General features: G+C 50.2%; 1 protein-coding gene across 1 annotated transcript in view; it reads left to right on the forward strand.

Annotated features, from left to right (window-relative positions):
• The first annotated feature begins 6538 nt into the window (after window positions 1–6538).
• Window positions 6539–20190, forward strand: part of dlgap4b (discs, large (Drosophila) homolog-associated protein 4b) — a 17701-nt gene continuing 4049 nt past the window's right edge. Inside the window, exons 1-10 of the mRNA XM_056438468.1 lie at window positions 6539–6927; window positions 7024–7843; window positions 8523–8740; window positions 10802–10903; window positions 12042–12192; window positions 13129–13387; window positions 16814–17235; window positions 17778–17878; window positions 18468–19057; window positions 19591–19682. Of these exons, the coding sequence (XP_056294443.1) occupies window positions 6554–6927; window positions 7024–7843; window positions 8523–8740; window positions 10802–10903; window positions 12042–12192; window positions 13129–13387; window positions 16814–17235; window positions 17778–17878; window positions 18468–19057; window positions 19591–19682 (3129 nt within the window). The 5' untranslated portion in view covers window positions 6539–6553. The remainder of the gene's footprint in view (window positions 6928–7023; window positions 7844–8522; window positions 8741–10801; window positions 10904–12041; window positions 12193–13128; window positions 13388–16813; window positions 17236–17777; window positions 17879–18467; window positions 19058–19590; window positions 19683–20190) is intronic.

A 20190-nucleotide genomic window follows, 5' to 3' on the forward strand; every position in this document is an offset into this window, starting at 1 on the left:
GCAACAGAATAGACAAACTCTACCAAACTGAGCCTCCAGAGACGAGCGCCGCTCTTCAAGACACGACCTTGACGTCTCTTATGAGTAAAGAATCACGACTGCAGATTGATCAACACTTTGCAGACGTCTTCCTCCGATGCTAACCCCCTCCGGAGCGCCCGCAGGCGGCGCCGCCTCCTCGGCTGGTCGGGTTTGTTTTTCGTCCCTGTCGTCGTCTCATGGGACAAACACAAATTGTTTTCCAGGACATGTAAAGTTCCACCGCCCTCCTCCTCCTCCTCCTCAGCGGCGGTGGACTTCCTTTCTGGTTCACGGTCTTCAGAGATGGGCTAAAACGAGCAGGTCGTCTATCACAACAGGGGGGGGGGGGGGGAGTTATAGCGGTGGAAATGGGTCACGCTACGCGGCGCCGACGGAAGAGACGGAGTGTAATCAGGACAAGGTTAGAGCCTCACACACACGAGGCAATGCACACCATTTATTATTCATCACACACACACACACACACACACACCTACACACACACACACACACACACCTATACACACACACACACCTACACACACACACACACACACACACACACACATACGCGCAGGAGGGAGTGTTTGTCGGGAGGCAATCAGTGAGCGCCAAATTATGCAATCATCTCTCACATGAACCTCAGAACTTCAGAAACTCAAGCAGGCGCGGTCCTTTGTTATATTACACCGACCACCGCGAGCCGACATCCTCTCCTCCTCCAGTGTCCTCTCCTCCTCCGGCCTCGTCTCCTCCTCCAGTGTCCTCTCCTCCTCCGGCCTCGTCTCCTCCTCCAGTGTCCTCTCCTCCTCTGGCCTCGTCTCCTCCTCCGGCCTCGTCTCCTCCTCCAGTGTCCTCTCCTCCTCTGGCCTTGTCTCCTCCTCCGGCCTCGTCTCCTCCTCCAGTGTCCTCTCCTCCTCCAGTGTCCTCTCCTCCTCCTCCTCCGGCCTCGTCTCCTCCTCCAGTGTCCTCTCCTCCTCTTGCCTCGTCTCCTCCGCCAGTGTCCTCTCCTCCTCCTCCTCCGGCCTCGTCTCCTCCTCCAGTGTCCTCTCCTCCTCCGGCCTCGTCTCCTCCTCCAGTGTCCTCTCCTCCTCCGGCCTCGTCTCCTCCTCCAGTGTCCTCTCCTCCTCTGGCCTCGTCTCCTCCTCCGGCCTCGTCTCCTCCTCCAGTGTCCTCTCCTCCTCCAGTGTCCTCTCCTCCTCCGGCCTCGTCTCCTCCTCCAGTGTCCTCTCCTCCTCCGGCCTCGTCTCCTCCTCCAGTGTCCTCTCCTCCTCCGGCCTCGTCTCCTCCTCCGGCCTCGTCTCCTCCTCCAGTGTCCTCTCCTCCTCCGGCCTCGTCTCCTCCTCCAGTGTCCTCTCCTCCTCCGGCCTCCTCTCCTCCTCCAGCCTCGTCTCCTCCTCCGGCCTCGTCTCCTCCTCCAGTGTCCTCTCCTCCTCCGGCCTCGTCTCCTCCTCCGGCCTTGTCTCCTCCTCTGGCCTCGTCTCCTCCTCTGGCCTCGTCTCCTCCTCCGGCCTCGTCTCCTCCTCCAGTGTCCTCTCCTCCTCCGGCCTCGTCTCCTCCTCCGGCCTCGTCTCCTCCTCCGGCCTCATTTCCTCCTCCAGTGTCCTCTCCTCCTCTGGCCTCGTCTCCTCCTCCGGCCTCGTCTCCTCCTCAGCCTCCTCTGATCATCTCTCTGAAGTCTCAGTCTATGATCTATGATGGAGGAGCATCTCTGTCCTCCTCCGTGATGTTTCTCCTCCTCTCTGATTTCTCTCATCTCGCACCTTTTTTACATTTATTCTTCTTGTCTCTCGTTACATAAACTCATTTTCACAACGTCTCCTTCCCTTCACTTTCATTTCCACTGCCGTCCATACGCACACCTTCCCTCGCCCCGGAGCAGATGGGCTCGGCGCCGCTCTGACAAACCGTCTCTCTGTGCAGTGATGATGTCCTTTTGCACGGGCGCTAATCTGAATCCGGCGCCCACAGACTCGCCGCCGTGAGCGCTGGCAGCCGGTCAGGAGAGACCTGGCGTCTCGGCGCTCTCGACACCCACGACCCAGAGAAGGTTTTCTTTGATGTGCGGAATATCCGTCAGCTCGACTGTTTTCAGGACGGCAGTAAAAATATTAGATGGAAGAATTCTCGCCCCGTCTTGGATGAAATCGTGTGTCATCGTTAAACATCACAACATGATCAAAGACTCCTTTACAGATGGCAGATCGCCCCTAGAATGATGACGAGCTGTGTATTAGATGTGTTTCCTCGTTGGGGTTCAACTAATCTGGCTTTTTAAGAACTGAAAACTGATCTCAGTACTTTCTATTTCTTCCTGTGCTTCATTCCTTTCAACCCTCTCAGACTCCTGTGCCTCTGTCCCAGCACATGTTCATTTAAAGCTACTACAAGGAACGCCCCGGTGGAGGAACGTGGTAGTGTTTCACGAGCACCACAGCTGGGTCCGACAGACTGGTCCGCTCAGTGGCACCGATTCACAATATATAGAGATAAATAGCCAATTCTCTCCCTTAATGATCTGGTTTACTTATGTAGGTCACCAGTAATACGTTGACACTGTTTCATAACCAAGTTTGAAGTTTCCCGCAATAACTTAAAGCATGTACTTTTCATGCTTCTGTCGTACCTCTACTCCACCTTTCAGAAGAACATTTTTTATTTTTTTACCGAGCAGAAACTCAGGCAGGGAATATGCCGTCACTCTGATTTATGAGCATCATAAAAAAAGGTATCGGAGCGTCGGAGACAACGTGGTTCTGGGAATTATCCGCTTTTAATCATTACCTACACACGACTTGACACCGTGACAGACCGTTTCATCACGTCTCCAAGGCCCTCTATCAGACTGACGGGTAAATCCTCACAACATCCCCCTCATGCTGCATGAAGACATCAGACAGAACGCTTGTATTGAGTGCTGTCGCCCTCTTGTGGTCGGCAGCGGGAACTGCCCGTGGCTCTGAGGTGGCCTCGGCTGAGAGAAGGTCGGGAATGAGAGACGGTGCCAACCGCCCCTTTTCCCACTCGAAGAGCAGATGGTGGCTCCCCAGTGCACGAGGCGGGGAGATGCTACCACCAGACGCCCTCAGCGGGGCGTCACACACACATTAACACACTCTACGAGCAGCGCACACACACACACACTCATGAAAGCAGAGGGTTGACCTGAATTAATTCAAGCTCTACGTCCTCGGTCAAAGTGTTCTACTTTGCAGGAACAATCTTGACAGATCTTGAGTTTCACCCTCTTTGTTCATTGTTCTGCAACAACTGGGACGGCGGCCATCTTTGAACCGGGCCTCCACTTTGATCTCAACTCCCCACCTGTAAAGCTCCACTGACTGCATCTCGCAGCTATCGCCATGACAACATCTGTCCACTGACAGACATCAACACCTGCACACAGAAACATGAAGGTGCCATCTGGAACCGAAAATGGTTCTTTAGAGTGACGCCATAGAAGAACCATTTCTGGTTCCACAAAGAACCTTTCAAACCAGGGTTCTCTAAAGAACGATTTCCTTAAAGAGTTCTTCAAAGAACCTATAAAGGTGTCTCAAAGAACCTTCAAAACATGGTTCTTCAAGGCACCATTCCTGGTTCCCCAAAGAACCTTTCAAACCAGGGTTCTCTAAAGAACCATTTCCTTATTAGTTCTTAAAGAACATTTAAAGGTGTCTCAAATGAAGAAAAAAAGTTATTCCGTAGGTGATGGTTCTTCGTAGAACCATAAAGCCTTTTAAAGAACCATTTAAGAACCATTATTTTTCTGTGTGTTGCTCAGAAGCGCCTCATCAGGACCACATTTAGCATATCCAATGCTAACCGGCTGCTAATCGCTGAGCGTGCCTTTGAGGATGACTCAGCATCTTAATGAGCTCATCATCAGCGCTTCATTAACGCCAATGCTCTGGAAAGGTCAACCACTTAATACGAGAGAACATGTCAACCATAGAACAAGGCCACGCATCTGTAATTAGCTTGAGATCTCGGCCCCTTTCTATAATATACACTTTTATTAATCCCCAAGGGGAAATTAGTTCTCTGCATTTAACCCATCCTTAGTTATTAAGGAGCAGTGGGCTGCGGTGAAGCGCCCGGGAAGCAACTGGGGGTTCAGTGCCTTGCTCAAGGACACTTCGACTTGCAACTAATGGGGAGAGCGGGGATCGAACCCACAGCCTTGCGGTTGCAGGACGGCCCTCTTACCCCACTGAGCTACAGCCGCCCCTAGGTCACGGTGGATAACATATACACTACTGTTCAAAAGTTTGGGGTCACTTAGATATGTCTTTATTTTTCAAAGTAAAGCACTGTTTTTTCAATAAAGATAACATTAATCAACAATACCCTCTCTACATTGTTAATGTGGTAAATGACTATTCTAGGTGGAAACGTCTGGTTTCTAATGAAATATCTCCATAGGTGTATAGAGGCCCATTTCCATCAACTATCACTCCAGTGTTCTAATGGTACATTGTGTTATCGCCTTAGAAGACTAATATCTGATTAGAAAACCCTTGTGCAATTATGTTAGCACAGCTGAAAACAGTTATGCTGGTGATATAAGCTATACAACTGGCCTTCCTTTGAGCTTGAAGTTTGAAGAACAAAATTAATACTTCAAATATTAATCATTATTTCTAACCTTGTCAATGTCTTGACTATATTTTCTATTCAATTTTCAATTCATTTGATGAATAAAAGTGAGTTTTCATGGGAGACACAAAATTGTCTGGATGACCCCAAACTTTTGAACGGTCGTGTACATACGTCTCATTCCTCTTTTATCTTACTTGTGTTCAGGCCCTGCAACTATTGAGCATTTAGCAAAAAGAGATAACATTTTCCAAACCTTTTGCCTGATAGCGTTTGCGTTAATAATCACGGTCGAGGACGAGAAGCTACGCTACGCCGCGGCTGAGTGGCGTGTCGCGGCGGGATGCGAGGCAGTTAGCTCATGTGGCGTAAAAGGATTTAGAGGATTTGACCCCATCAGTGGAGATGGCACTCAGAGAGAGTTAATGACACTAAAGGAGTCAGCGGCGTGCTCATAACGGGGCATGAAAGAGAGGCTTATCGGTCACATGGAGGTTGGTTATTTCATCTTTTAATTGCTAGAAGCGCTTTGAAGTAAACGTGTGTGTGCACAAGGCGAAGGTGTCACAATTCATTTCAGTGCCTTGCTGGTGGGAATTAAGTGTAAAGCATATAAGAACTGGGCCGGTGTGGTCGTGGTCCAACGGGACCGGACACCTGGCGGGCTGGAGGAGACGAACATGATTGAATTTGAAGGCGTCGTTGACTGACTTCCTCCAGATGGATCAGGAATAAATGCACCGTGCTGACTGAGGATGAAATTGGGTTTTTAATCACCTTATTCATTTTTTATTCACATCTGCTGGAGCTCTAATGACGACATCCATCCAACTATAATCCTGGAGAGGGATGTGAGAGAAGAAACTGTGTGATAACTAGATATCCACCACAAGGGCTGATTTGAATATTAGACATTTGGGTTGATTCAAACATTCAGCTGCAGCTGCGGAAACTAAACGGCAGATGGATTTGGGTTTTTAAACAGGACAATAATCTCATAACCATATGCACACTCTTGACTTTTCAATTATATCTGTCTCGACATGCAGGGCTATACTTCATTTATTCATAGATTCCTCATAAATCAGAGGATTGAAAAACGAGATTTAAAAAAATGCTAAAAATGTGGAAGAAATATACCTCTCGATGCATGAACGTCGAAATAATCTCCATCGCTTCCGTTTCCCATGCATGAAGTACCGTCGTTGCTAGGCAGCGTGACTCTGGACAAAGAGGTGGAGCTGCCGCCCCCCCCCCCCCCCCCCCCCGGCTGGTCAAATCCTCTTGACTGGATTCACCGTGACGGTCTGCCCCGCCATGCAAAGGCAGGACAGGAGCAGGGAAACCCACCGGAGGAGGGAGGAGGAGAGGGGAAGATAAACAGATGGAGCGCCGGACGGAGGAAGAGGGCTGAAGGAAAGGGTTCTCCCAGAGATTGTTCTGTATCACAGGAACCCTGGAGGGGTATTGAGACTTTCTTTAAGGGCACATTATTGAATGTCCAATGCTGCATCAACTTATTGATTGATCCACGGGAATGGAAACCTTTGTGCTCTGTGGATTCATTTTTCTTTGTTGTGATTCGACTAAAAAGAGGAGATATTTGTTGCCCCACATAGCCGTGGGGGTGTCTGGAGTGGGAGATGACTGGCAGCACTTGTTCTTGTTCCCATAATGTACGCCCGGGCCCACTTGGCTGCAGCTGGTGGTCCAGAAGTTCTCTGTGGGAGGCGATGGACAGAGTTTCCCTCACAGCGAGTTTGTGGTTGAGATGTGGTCGGGTGTGTTTTGTACACCACTGTCTTACCCGGCTCCACGTTCAAACTCTTTTCTCTCCCGTGTGTCTTTCTATCCTCTAGGAATCACTTTCAAGGCAATCAGTCGTCTCCACTCGGCCTGGGGGACTTCTAGAAGGTGGGACCTCCTCGCCGCCATGAAGGGGTTGGGCACCAACCGCAATAGACACCTGTCTGACTCCTGTGAACCTTCCTCGGGCCACCCGGAGGCCCTCTACTCTCAGAAGACCAGCACTCTGCTCCGCAGCCCCTACCTGCTGAGCCCGGCGATGGACCACTACGGCACGATGGACCCCCACCTCTATCCTTCGGCCAACCCAGGCTCCCTTCATCCGGACTACATGCTGCCCCTCAACAACCAGCTCTCCAACAGCAGCACCTTCTCCAGGATTCACTACAGCTCCTACGACCAGTCGGACTTCTCCCGGCCTGGAGACAGCATCGGGGGGATAAGCACAGGCACCATGGGCACGTCCATGTCCATGGGCATGGGAACAGGCATGGGTATGGGTATAGGAACGGGTATGGGAACGGGTATGGTAACGGGTATGGGAACGGGCATGGGAACGGATATGGGAACGGGTATGGGAACGGGCATGGGAACGGATATGGGTATGGCAGGGCTGAGTGGACGAACGCCTATGATCACGAGTGGCTCGGCAACCATATCGCATCACATGACAAAGAACCAGGCACCGTCCAGTCTGCTGGACTTCGACAAGCAGCTTCCCGGCCGCGACGGATTCAGCACGTTGCAGTCCCATCGGTCGTCCGCGGCGGCGAAGCAGCACGCGGACAGCCCCGGTCGGATCCGCTACATGCTGCATTCGGTGCAGAAGCTCTTCGCCAAGTCCCAGTCGCTGGAAAGCCAAAACATGAAGGGGAACTTCAACGGACGCTCCACCGGCAGCGGCGGCGGCTCGTCCGGCACCGACGACGGAGGGAAGCAGAACCGCAGGTCCAAGAGTAAAGATCGGGGGACGAAGTCAGAGGCGACTTCCAAGCGGCGGCCGCGCTCCAACATGTCCGGCTACTGGAGCTCGGACGACTTGGACAGCAGCGATTTGAGCAGCTACCACAACGCCATGGCCGCCATGACTCTGGGGCGTCCGCCCGGCCACGAGGGTCAGGGCGGCCAGACCAGATGCATCCAGAGCGGCTACAACACCATCAGCTCCTCCAAAAGCAGCAACGACATGAAGTACCAGACGCTCGCCGGGCCCGGGGGCGGTCGTGGACTTAGTGTAGCGGGGAGAATGGCGGTAAATGATAATGAGTATATGAAAGGAGGGTCCTGGTCCACGCTGACCATGGGCCAGCCCAGACCGGTGATCCAGAAGGGCTCCGCTACCCTGGACCGGTCCATGCTCAAGTCCAAATCCTGCCAGCCTGAACTACCTTGCAACTACCTGCAGGTTGGACGAATGGTGAGTAGGAAGTGCTTAAAACAAGTTCTATTTACGGAGGATTTACTTTACTAAAATACAGATGAAGGGCTTGTAGCCCGACAATAGTGAAGCTTCCTGATGTTTCCAGAATTTCCTTTATTCATGTTCAACCATGAACCTTGTTGACCGACATAAATTTAAGAGTATTTCTTTTTTCATTTAATTTCCAGAAAGCGCTAATGGACCAAATAAAACAGAAATGAGCTCTTACAAGTGTAAACATTATGTATATATATATATATTCATATATACATGTGGACATTAATCACAACATTTTCTCTTTCTTAGATACAGATATAGGTTGCTAAAATATAGCATTGGCATCTTATCACAATACATTTGAGAAATGTCGTCAAAGCACAGATAAAACACAAAGTACCTCGTTCCGCTCCAGCTCGGCGCTTCGCAGCTGAGTAAGAACAAAACTCATGAGCACCTTTTTCCTTCAGCTCACCTAGCTAACGGACTTTTTGCAAAGTCAAGTTACGATATTTACATCTACTTCCTGTCTCGCCGGAAGTACTTCAAAATAAAAGGATCAACAATATACAACGTTACTTACAAAAAAAGTCTTACAAGAAATAGTCATTATGTTAACAGAACCTTTCCCAGTGATTTCCAGAGCTGATTGGTAAAACATCTGAACGTCCGCCTGCAGGGGGATTGGAGCAGCACGCTGGGCCGCCACGCAGCCGCAAACGAGATCCCGTGCCGGCGGATGCGCAGCGGCAGCTACGTGAAGGCCATGGGCGACATGGAGGAGAGCGACGACTCGGAGGGGGGGAGCCCCAAGCCATCGCCGAAGTCCGCCGCCCGGCGCCAGAGCTACCACAGGGCCACGCAGCAGTCTCTGAGCGACCAGCTGCCCCCACGCAAGTAAGACCAGCGAAAGAACAGTGATGAGCACTTTAAATTAAAATGTAAAGGCACCCGATTACATTTCCATTGTCTGCCCCAGAGGAAAAGGTCATGACAACATGCAGTGGTAATATACTACAGTCAATTATAGTCTAGAGCTGACGATACACAACAGTTCGGTCATAAAAATTTAACAATGGATAAAAAAGAATTGCATATATATAAATATATATATATAAATATGTATATATTCATATATATATATAAATATATATATATATTTATTTATATATATTTGTATATAAATAAATATATATATATATACATATATATATATATATATATATGTAGATATACTGTATATATATATAAGAAACTAGAGGAAATATCACAGTGTAAGGAAGACGTTTCACATTCATCATATTAAACACAGATACACTCTGTCATATTCATTGAATGTATTTTAACTCTAAATCTGTCCTTCTGGTCACATGACATCTATTGTTCTGTCCATCCTGGAGAGGGATCCTCCTCTGTTCTCTCCTCAAGGGTTCTGACCTTTTTTCCCCCTGAAGGGTTATTTGGGAGTTTTTCCTGGTCCGATGTGAGGTTTTGGGGCAGGGATGTCTATGTGTACAGATTGTAAAGCACTCCGAGACAAATTTGTAATTTGTGAAATTGGGCTATACAAATAAACTGAATTGAATTGAATTGAATAGATATGTTGCACATAAGTGAATTTAAGGTTTCACTCAGTCATATAACATTCATACGTCACATATCCGTGACAGTACTGCTGCTAACCCTAGTTAAACTATCTATGTGCACAAGTGTGTGTGCACAACATCCCGTCATGTTCATTATGCATAAACATCTTCATCTTCAACAGGGAGACGACCTCTTTGTGAAAGACACACGGTGCAGATTCAAAACACCAGATTGCAACGTGCTGCGTTCTGTTCATGAGACATTATGAACCTGAAGTCTGTTGACCTCAAAGTTTGTTTCTATAAAACTATAAAACAGACCTTTATTTTCAACCGCAGTTAAGAAATGAGGAAGCTCTGAATGGTTAGATGTATAACTTAAAGGCCTTATGTCCATAGTTGAGATACAAAAGATACTGCGTGGGCCTTTTTTAAATGTGTAGCTATGAACATGTCTTTTCGGGCACGCTTTAAGAATACACGGTTATGAATACGGATTAGCACGGAAAATAAATGAGCTGCTCCGCGACCACGCCGAGCCTCACCGTGACAGCATGCAGGGAAACGCACTCACACACACACACACACACTCACTCACTCACTCATGCATATCACTCAGTGGTGTCAGACTCCCTGTTGTCCCCACATGTCAGCCTCACCACCTTAAAGCTCAGAGGACACGAGACGGTGCCGGTGTAGTTTACACGTTATGATTATGATGAATCTCCACCAATCAGACGGCAGCGCGCCTCACTCGTCTGGTAATCACACGCTTTCTGAAGCACACTTATTGCGCAATACGTCTTGCTGAATAACTGTCTGCAGGGTTTAAGGAATGTTTATCAAGAGATACAAGACAAACTTTTTAAAAACATATTAGTCAATATATCTTTGTCTATTTTTTTGTTAGTCATGCTTTCAGAAACTCCACAGTATTTTATATATGTAATGTTGATAAATTTCTTTAATAAGTGTCAGCATGAGAGTGACTTGAAGTGTGCTTTCATGTATTATTATTATATTATAATCAACTTTCGGTGTCCCCAAAGTAACTCTATAGTATCTGTGACAACACCTAAAGCAGCTCTTGTTGTTGTGGTCCTGGAGTTATTAATATAAAATATTGGTGCCGCACAACATGCAAACCCTTCCAGCTCAGTTCTGGAGTCTTGAAGTCCGGTTTCATTCTCCTGAAACCAGAAGGCGTCGTCCAGCCACCGGCCGACCTCACACACGCACCTCCACATTCATGACACATGTCTGTTTGATGTCTATGTTTAGAAGGTTATGGATTTATTCTAACCGTGCTCCCCCCCTGCCGACCCCCGACCACCCGACCCCGCTCCCCCCCCCCCCTGATTGGCCCGAGCAGCCGAACCCTGGATTACAGCTCGCTGCAGGGGGATCTGGCCCCCTTGTGGTCCCCCCTGCGCAGTGCGCCCTCTCTGCACCAGCTGGGCAGGTCCGTGAGCAGGTCAGTGAGAGGTCCGTCTCAGGAGCGCGGTGCAGAAACACGCTCGTCCCCATTGGATCGTGCACGACCAATGGCGTTGCACCGCCGCCCTCAGACGCCTGTGAAGTCGGCGGCGACTCCAAATGCCAATTCATGCCCGGCTGCTCCCCACCGGCAACATCCTCTAAGCTTGTAAATACCATCTGCAGAGAAGTAGCTGAGTGTGACTCTGATGGCACGGCGGATCACCGGCATGGGACGATCACCGTGTGCCAAGAAGAAAAGAAAAAGTGACTTTAGAGCTGCAGGCTGATGCAACTTAAACCTGTTCTTTGTCTTTGGCACCGTGATGGCATAGAGGGTTAGGGTGATGGTATAGAGGGTTAGGGTGATGGTATAGAGGGTTAGGGTTAGAGTAGAGAGGGTTAGGTTTAGGGTGGTGGTTCAGAGGGTTAGGTTTAGGGTGGTGGTATAGAGGGTTAGGTTAGAGTATAGAGGGTTAGGTTTAGGGTGGTGGCTCAGAGGGTTAGGTTTAGGGTGGTGGTACAGAGGGTTAGGTTTAGAGTATAGAGGGTTAGGTTTAGGGTGGTGGCTCAGAGGGTTAGGTTTAGGGTGGTGGTATAGAGGGTTAGGTTTAGGGTGGTGGTATAGAGGGTTAGGTTTATGGTGGTGGTTCAGAGGGGTAGGTTTAGAGTATAGAGGGTTAGGTTTAGGGTGGTGGTACAGAGGGTTAGGTTTAGGGTGGTGGTTCAGAGGGGTAGGTTTAGGGTGGTGGTATAGAGGGTTAGGTTTAGGGTGGTGGTTCAGAGGGGTAGGTTTAGGGTGGTGGTTCAGAGGGGTAGGTTTAGGGTGGTGGCTCAGAGGGTTTTAACCATGCCTGACATCGCTGGCTTTGCATGAGATGAAATTGAATTGAAGAAGGATTTTGGATTCACGATGACTCGTGGATGAGAAATGGAAACGACGACCCCATCCTCCTTTGATCTCTCTTTCAGTGTTTGCTTTAGCTGATCCTCCGTGTTTCTTCCCTTCTGCCTCCCTGCTGTCATACATATGAACCTCCACCGTCTTGCCACTGAATCTCTCCTACGTTTCGCACCCTTAACGCGTCTCTCTTGTCTTATTTCACCTCTCCCCCATCACCCCCTCTTCTTCCTAGCTGTCTTCCATCTCTCAGAGAGCTCTCCAATAACCGCAGCCTGGACCACCTGGACCACATCGGGGGCGTCGTCTCCCCCTCGCCGCTCTGGGACGACGACGACTTCAGCCAGGCCTGCAGCACCTTGGGCCGGCGCAGCTGCTTGGGACAGGTCAGTGCTCACCTGGACCGGGTCCCACCGAGTCTGTTGGGTCTCTCTTCCTCTCCTCGTGATGTGTCTCATGAGTTGGGAATACCTTCGTCTTCCTTCAGCTCATTTCCGTGGTGTAATTAGCATTTCTCACAGATTCAGCTTGAATGACGGGTATTAAATGAGCTTCCTCTGAACCCCTATCCTCCAAATGTATCTCACACTAATGTTATGAATGAATGCCGTTTGGTATTTTTAAAGTCTAATTTATCTCCGCTCATGCGTTAGCCTCCCGCTGCCAAGGTCACCCAGAGGACGCACAGAGGACGCACAGCTTTTTCAAAGGACCGGTCAAAAGAGGCTCATATTACAGTACAGCAATCCAATATATGAATTTATTGTTTTGACTTTGAATGCTCGGGCAACACGCCGAAACCCTTCACAGGCATCGCAATGCAGATTACGGTCAGGCTGTATAACTTGGAACAGGAAGTGGAATTCACCGTATTCACAATGTGTGCAGGTGTAGAAGATCTGCTTTGTTTTTCTTTCTCCTCAGAGAGTAAAGCATCAAAATAACTTTGACACTCCCACTCGGGCTCTTTCTGTCAATCCACAGCGACGCCTCGCAGGAGGAGCGTGCACGTGGTTGTGCACGCCGCTCGAGCCTTTTCTTTTCTCCTGTATCTGTCATGTGACAGCTCTTTGATGTTGAACGTCAAAGACATGAAGACGCACGTCACCGATAAGTTCCGCTGGTTCCACGGGGGCTGAGAGCACCGGCTCTACCTCGTTGCATCTGGTTGGACTCACTTCCTCCTGGGACCATCAGCTGCTTCTCTCAGATGAGAAAGAACCAGAACCAGTAGCTGGTCCCCTCCCAGCTCCTGGGATCAACACGACCCCCTGGTCTCCTCACTGCCACTTGACCCCCCCCTTTCGCCCTCTCGTCTCCAGCTGCGTGACCTGGATACGAGTCACTACGAGGACCGCGTCTCCGAGTCCAGCTTCAGAGGATCCCGCTCCCACTCCCAGGACCGGCCCGAGCCCCTGGACCTGCCCGTGGCCACGTGCTTCCGGTCCCGCAGCCACAGCTACCTGAGGGCCATCCAGGCCGGCTGCTCCCAGGACGACGAGGACGACACGGCGTCCATGGACTCGGGCTGCTCGCCGCCTCCCGTCGGCGCCGCGGTCCGGACCTACAGCACCAGCACCGGTAACAAGACATTCCCTGCAAATGAATTTATTTTTTAATTCATAAACCATATGAAGTGGCGTCTTGGGAGTTGTTATGATGCAGTGACATGTGTGACATGTGCAAACATCTGTTCGGGTTGTTGATTTGGTTTAAGCTTCAATTTAATCTACGCAATTGTGACCGCCGACTCTCTAAACATCTCTCTTGTTCTGCCTGTGTTGTGATATACATGCCTAAAAGGTGCCTAATATTTCTAGACTGAAATAATATCGGCATTATAATTATTATAACTGAGGATTTTTTTAGTTGCCTATTTTGTGGTGCCCCCTCAGGACTTGGTGCCCTACGCACAGCGCGTAGTGCGCTATGGGAGCGGCGGCGCTGCTTGTAGGCCTACTTTGTCCTGCGGAATGAAAAGATAAGATAAAGAAATATTATATATTGCAGAAAAGTGCAAACGAGAGGCATAATAAAAGGAATCAAAACACGTATTATAAATAAGATAATAACAAACAATAAATAATATTAACTCAGTGAAAAAAGATCCACAATAACTCAAATATAACTACGGAAAAATAATGAAGATTCTTCGATTCACCGAGCAAATAACGTAAAGATATAAATAATCTACGACAGTATCCAAGTGCACCAAAAGCACCACGCTGCCCTCTCGGTGAACTCAAACTGCGGAGCCGTAGTGTCCGAGGCGGCCCTGAAGGCGTCAGTAGCCACGCCTCCCCGGCTCTCCTCCTGCACACAGACACGAGACGTCACTCCGGCTGCAGCTGCCGCCACATCATTAGCCTCCACTCCGGACCCCGGGGTGCTGTGCGCGTGCGTGTGCGCGCGTTACCATGCGTGCCAGCAGGTCAGTCTCTAACCCGGTAGTGTTGTTGTTGTTGTTGTTGTTGTTGTTGTTGTGTTTCACCAGAGTTGTGTCGAGCTCGCTGTGTTTCCGTTTCCTCCGAGATCCCCGGAGCGTGAAACATCAACGGTGCGCGTGAAGTTGTCAATACATCCGCGTGCGTGTGTTAAGTTCCGTGTGTTTTGTGCGCGTGTTAAGGTGTGTGTGTGTGTGTGTGTGTGTGTGTGTGTGCGTGTGCGTGTGCGTGCGCGTGTGTGTTTAGGAAGTTATCCTGTGAACGATGTAAAAACTAACTTTATTAATCATAGAGAGCTATGCGTGTGCAACGTGCAACATGGATTACATTGTTGTTGTTGTTGTTGTTGTTGTTAAAAGCCTTTAATGAGGCGATGCTTTGGGAACCATGGAGTCCGGGTGGTCGTCTCTGTCTCTGGCTGTTCGTGGTGAAACATCCCAGATGGTCAACTGGCAGGCAGCAGGCCCCTTTGTCTTCTGGTCCAGACTCTGGTCCAGCTTGTGGTCTGGCTCCTGGTCCTGGTCCAGGTCCTGGTCCTGGTCCTGGTCCAACAGACCCCAGCTCCATCTGAACAATCAGCTGCACGTGCACATTGTTCCTTTTGAACGGTTCAACCGGTTTTATTGGAACACCACAGAACACAGAACCGTCATCTGGCCTCCAGTGTTTGAGATGTGGGGCTGATGACATCATGAGGGGGGGGGGGGGGGCGTACATCCATAAAATTAATCAAAGATAAACATGTTAGACACAAGTTTGTTGAACTGAATTGTGGCTCAAAGTCTTTAGTTTCCTCTGTTATTACATCATTATTACTATGTCATGGCTCCGTTTGCCACTTTTAAACATTCCTGTCAATTGAACATAAGAATTCTGTCATTATTAGGCAAACATTAAAAACAACTGATCTTGAATGTGAGGTCCTAAATGCCGCTGGCTGCGTCTCTCTGGCTCTTTTTATGTCGTGTTGCTGGAGCTGTGAGTTCAGGAGGAGGAAAGACCGGTTCTGCCCACAGGACCTGGTCTGGTTCTGCTCACAGGACCTGGTCTGGTTCTGCCCACAGGACCTGGTCTGGTTCTGCCCACAAGACCTGGTCCACGTACTACGTGGTTCATGTTGAATCTCTTTGCTTCACTTAAAGTTCTGTTCATGCAACTTAAATTTTTCCGTTGGGGCAATTATTCAATTATTAATTATTTAATTATTCAATTATTTAATTATTTAATTCTTCAATTAGCATCTGAGATGTGGGCCGTGGCCAGCAGCTGGAGTAATAGAGTACATCGTGTTCAGTGAACCAGGTGGTGGAACCCGTCGGATCCCTCGTGTGGTTGAGAACATAATCACCAAAACATGATCATAAAGCATGATGATGGGAAACAAAGCCGTGAAATAATCTTCATTTTAAAATGACTAAAGCGTTGAGTCACACGTCCTCATCGGCAGTAGCTTTAGTCTCGGTGTGTCAAGTCTGGCTCTAAAGTATCGCGACATGTAGTGTTGAGTATCGCTACATGTAGTATTGAGTATCGCAACATGTAGTGTTGAGTCTAAAGTATCGCTACATGTAGTATTGAGTATCGCTACATGTAGTATTGAGTATCGCTACATGTAGTATTGAGTATCGCTACATGTAGTGTTGAGTCTAAAGTATCGCTACATGTAGCGTTGAGTCAGTTATAAACGTCGGGCTTGTTGTCGGGCAGATTCTGTGGTATTAAGACTTAAAGGGGGAATTCTGTCCAGACTGATGGAAGCATGATGTGACACTTGGGGAACTGCAAGACACACACACACAGACACACACAGATACACACAGACACACACAGACACACACACAGACACACACACACAGACACACACAGACACACACACACAGACACACACAGACACACACACACACACACACACAGACACACACAGACACACACACACAGACACACACAGACACACACAGACAGACACACACAGACACACACACAGACACACACACACACACACACACACACACACACACACAGACACACACACACACACACACACACACACACACACAGACACACACAGACAGACACACACACACACACACACACACACACACACACACACACGTCTATGCCCTCTCACACCCAGTTAGTGACAGTGACAGTTCAGACTGAGGAGCTGGTGCCACATCAGCAACAATCCTTCTCTGCCCCACATCTCAGAGGAACGCCGACTCAGCAGCTGTGTGTGTGTGTGTGTGTGTGTGTGTGTGTGTGTGTGTGGTCCAGCTCAGGGTGTTGTCTCCGCCTCATTAGAAGTGACGTGTTAATGAGGGAGCAGCGCTGCCAGCGTTCCTTCTGACTATCCATGAAAGATTTCAGGATAATAAGGATGATATCCTGTTGTGGAACGCAGGAGGTCTGGTGGAGCCCGGTGAAGTCACGTGACCTCGTCACATGACCTCGTCACATGACCTCGTCCCGTGAGGTCAGAGTTCACTCTACCTCCATCATGTGTAATCCTTCAACCTTCTCTCCCTCCCTCGTTTCCTTTCCTTCCTCCTCTTCTCTCCTCCAGTCTCCACGTGCCTCACCGCCGGTAGGAAGGCCGCCCCGCCGCCGGTGCCGCCGCGCACGACCTCCAAGCCCCACATCTCGGTGACGGTGCAGAGCAGCACCGAGTCGGCCCAGGACAACGACCTGGACCAGCAGGACCGCAGGTCGGAGGTCAACAGCCAGTCGAGCCACGCCCACAGCAACTCCTCCGACAGCCTGGACAGCACCCGCGCCAACAGCCTGGCCCGCGGCGCCGCCCGCCCCCATCACGCCATCCCCACGGCCATCGCCGTCCTCAGGGAGCCGTTCGCCAACGCGGCGCCGGGCGAGCCCGCGGCGCAGCTTCAGGCGCTGAGGGCGGCGTGGAGCCGAGGGAACCTGGCGGCGGAGGAGCCGCTGGTGGCGCCGGTGCCCCGCCGGAAGCTGTCCTCCATCGGCATCCAGGTAGGAGGTCGGGGACGGGGTCGGGTGGGTGAGGGGCAGCCAGACTCAAAGTGGTTTCTTGGATTTTTTTTGAACAACAAAAAATCCGAAAACATAAATCTGAATTTTCTTATTTCTTTGTGGTTATTTTTATAATTTGTGTGTACCTTTGTAGGACAGGAAGTACAGATGGGACACACACCACAAAGAACAACACAATATTAAATTATTATAATTATTAGATGAAGTTCTGGGGCATTTATTGCCCCTCTAGGGACATCAGGGTAACATTATTATTTCCTAGGGGCCGTTTTGCCCTCCTGTATTTCCAACGCTATTTTTCTATATATATAAATAAATATTATATTTTTTATATATATATGTATATATTTTTTAATATATATATATATGTATTTATTGTTATTTATTTTCTAATGTATATAAATATGTATATATATATATATATATACATATATATATCGCTCTGTCTGAGAGCATCGAACATGAGCTCACCGATAATGTATTTTCTGTGTCAGTAGTCGTGTGTTTCTCTTTCTCTTCAGGTCGACAGCATTCAGGAAGTCCCCCGAGAGGACACGCCCCCCCCGCCGCCGCCATCGGCCCGGTTCCAGTCCATCGGAGTGCAGGTGGAGGGCGGGTGGCAGTAAGTCCTCTTCCTGTCCTTGTAACAACGTGAGGAATTCATATTATAGCCACACCCCCGACTGTTCTCTCCCTCAGAGGCTGTGTGTGTGTGTGTGTGTGTGTGTGTGTGTGTGTGTGTGTGTGTGTGTGTGTGTGTGTGTGTGTGTGTGTGTGTGTGTGTGTGTGTGTGTGTGTGTGTGTGTGTGTGTGTGTGTGTGTGTGTGTGTGTGTGTGTGTGTGTGTGTGTGTGTGTCGGTATCGGTGGCGTTCCCATCGACTCCCGACTGCATGCGTTGTCTCTGCTCCTCGTGCCTAAGCTCCTCCCCCTCGTTCCTAAGCTCCTCCCCCTGGAGGCTCCTGGTTGTGCATGCCGCGGTGCGTTCACTGTCTGGACGGGACGTGTTAATACCAGAACCGGCTGACCCGGAGCTCCTCCCTCGTGTTCCCTCCCACGTGGTTCTCCTCCTCTTCATATTTTGTTTTCCTGAAAAGTGAAGAATCTTCTTTCCTCATCGAGACTCGGCGCCGTCGGTCCGAACCGTTTCTCGGCGTTGGCCACCAGGCCGTTGTTTCCCCGTGTAACCGCCGGGCGCCGCTCTGTGTTTCAGGCCCGGTCGCTCCGGCATCATGGCGTCCCAACAACAGGAGACGGACCGGGACGTCCCGCCGCCGGCCGCCGCCCACGCCCTCAACAACCACGCCCTCAACAACCACGCCCTCAACAACCACGCCCTCAACAACCACGCCAAGCCGTTTGAGAAGAAGGTCACGGTGTCCAGCGGCTGCCAGGCCGTGAGCGCCCCCTCTGGACACAATGAGTACTTAGACAACGGAGACGGGTCGGCGGCGGCGGCGGACGTTGTTTCACCGCCGCCGCCACGGCAGTTCCTCAACCGCTCCACCACGCGGAGCAGCTCCTCCTCCTTCTCGGAGAGTCTGGACCCGGCGCTGGACCCCTCGTCCCTGCCGCCGCCCGACCCGTGGCTGGAGAGCGGGAACGGGAGTAGCGACGGCGTGGGCGGCGGCGGCGGCGGCGGCGTGGGCGTGGGCGGCGGCGGCGTGGGCGTGGGCGGCGGCACGCTGTGCCGGAGAGACGGCCACTGGTTCCTGAAGCTGCTGCAGGCGGAGACGGGCCGCATGGAGGGGTGGTGCCAGCAGATGGAGCAGGAGACCAAAGACAACCCGCTGTCAGAGGACGGTGAGGCGGCGCCCGCTGAGTGTGTCGGTCCGAGAGCGGCGATGTACGGTCTGACCTCGCCGCCCCCCCCCCCCTCTCAGACATGGAGGGGGTGAGGCGGTAATACACCACACGAGCAGGATTACACAAATCTAATCTCGAACTGATTAAACCTCCAGATTTAAATCAGCAAGTGAACAGACACACACACACACACAAATACACACTGTACACACAAACAAACAAACGCTTTGGATGCTCACTTCATATCAGAATGTGAATATGATGCAATCTGCAGAGCCGGGTCTCACCACACGATAATCCTGCTGCCATAATTTTGCAATCCAGTGATCTGATCCGGTTTGATCCGGTCTGATCTGGTCTGATCCGGTCTGATCCGGTTTGATCTGGTCTGATCTGGTCTGATCCGGTCTGATCTGGTCTGATCCGGTCTGATCTGGTCTCATCCGGTCCAGACCCTCATGGTCTGTGTGTCTGTTACCATGGAGACGCCTCCTCCCCCGTGTGGCTGACGTGTCGCTCTCCCTCCTCAGTGCTCGGCAAGGTGCGCAGCGCGGTGGGCAGCGCCCAGCTCCTCATGGCCCAGAAGTTCCAGCAGTTTCGGGGACTGTGCGACCAAAACGTGGTACGTGGGCAATCTGAGGCCGCCGGGGGCCGAGAACTGGGACCAGACCTCGTGTTGACCTCACCTGTCTTTAATCCCCTCTCCATGAACACAGCACACCAGTCCTCCACTCAATGAGACGCTTATGATAAGACCGTGAAGTTGTATACAGATTTATACAAATAGTTTCTCAACATCTAACAATATATAAGTGTGTGTGAGTGTGTGTGTGTGTGTTTTGCCCCAAAATGCTGGAGCTCCAGAGGGTTTGCAGTGCACAGACAGCAGAGGGGAGATCATGTCCTTCATCTCTGTCAACGTCCTGTTCTTCTTAAAGGAGAAGACGCGCTGTCGCGATGCAATGGCTCCCTCTAGTGGTGAATCACAGAATGACAGGCAGCAAGTCCTCCTCTATCCTCGTCTCCTGTGTCCTCGTCTCCTGTCCACTATCTAAAAGAGGCATGAACATAGACCGCCAGAAGAAAAGAAAGAAGAAGAGAAAAAAATATATATATACAGTATATATAGT

The sequence above is a fragment of the Pseudoliparis swirei genome, chromosome 18, assembly GCF_029220125.1.
Source record: "Pseudoliparis swirei isolate HS2019 ecotype Mariana Trench chromosome 18, NWPU_hadal_v1, whole genome shotgun sequence".
Lineage (NCBI taxonomy): Eukaryota > Metazoa > Chordata > Actinopteri > Perciformes > Liparidae > Pseudoliparis > Pseudoliparis swirei.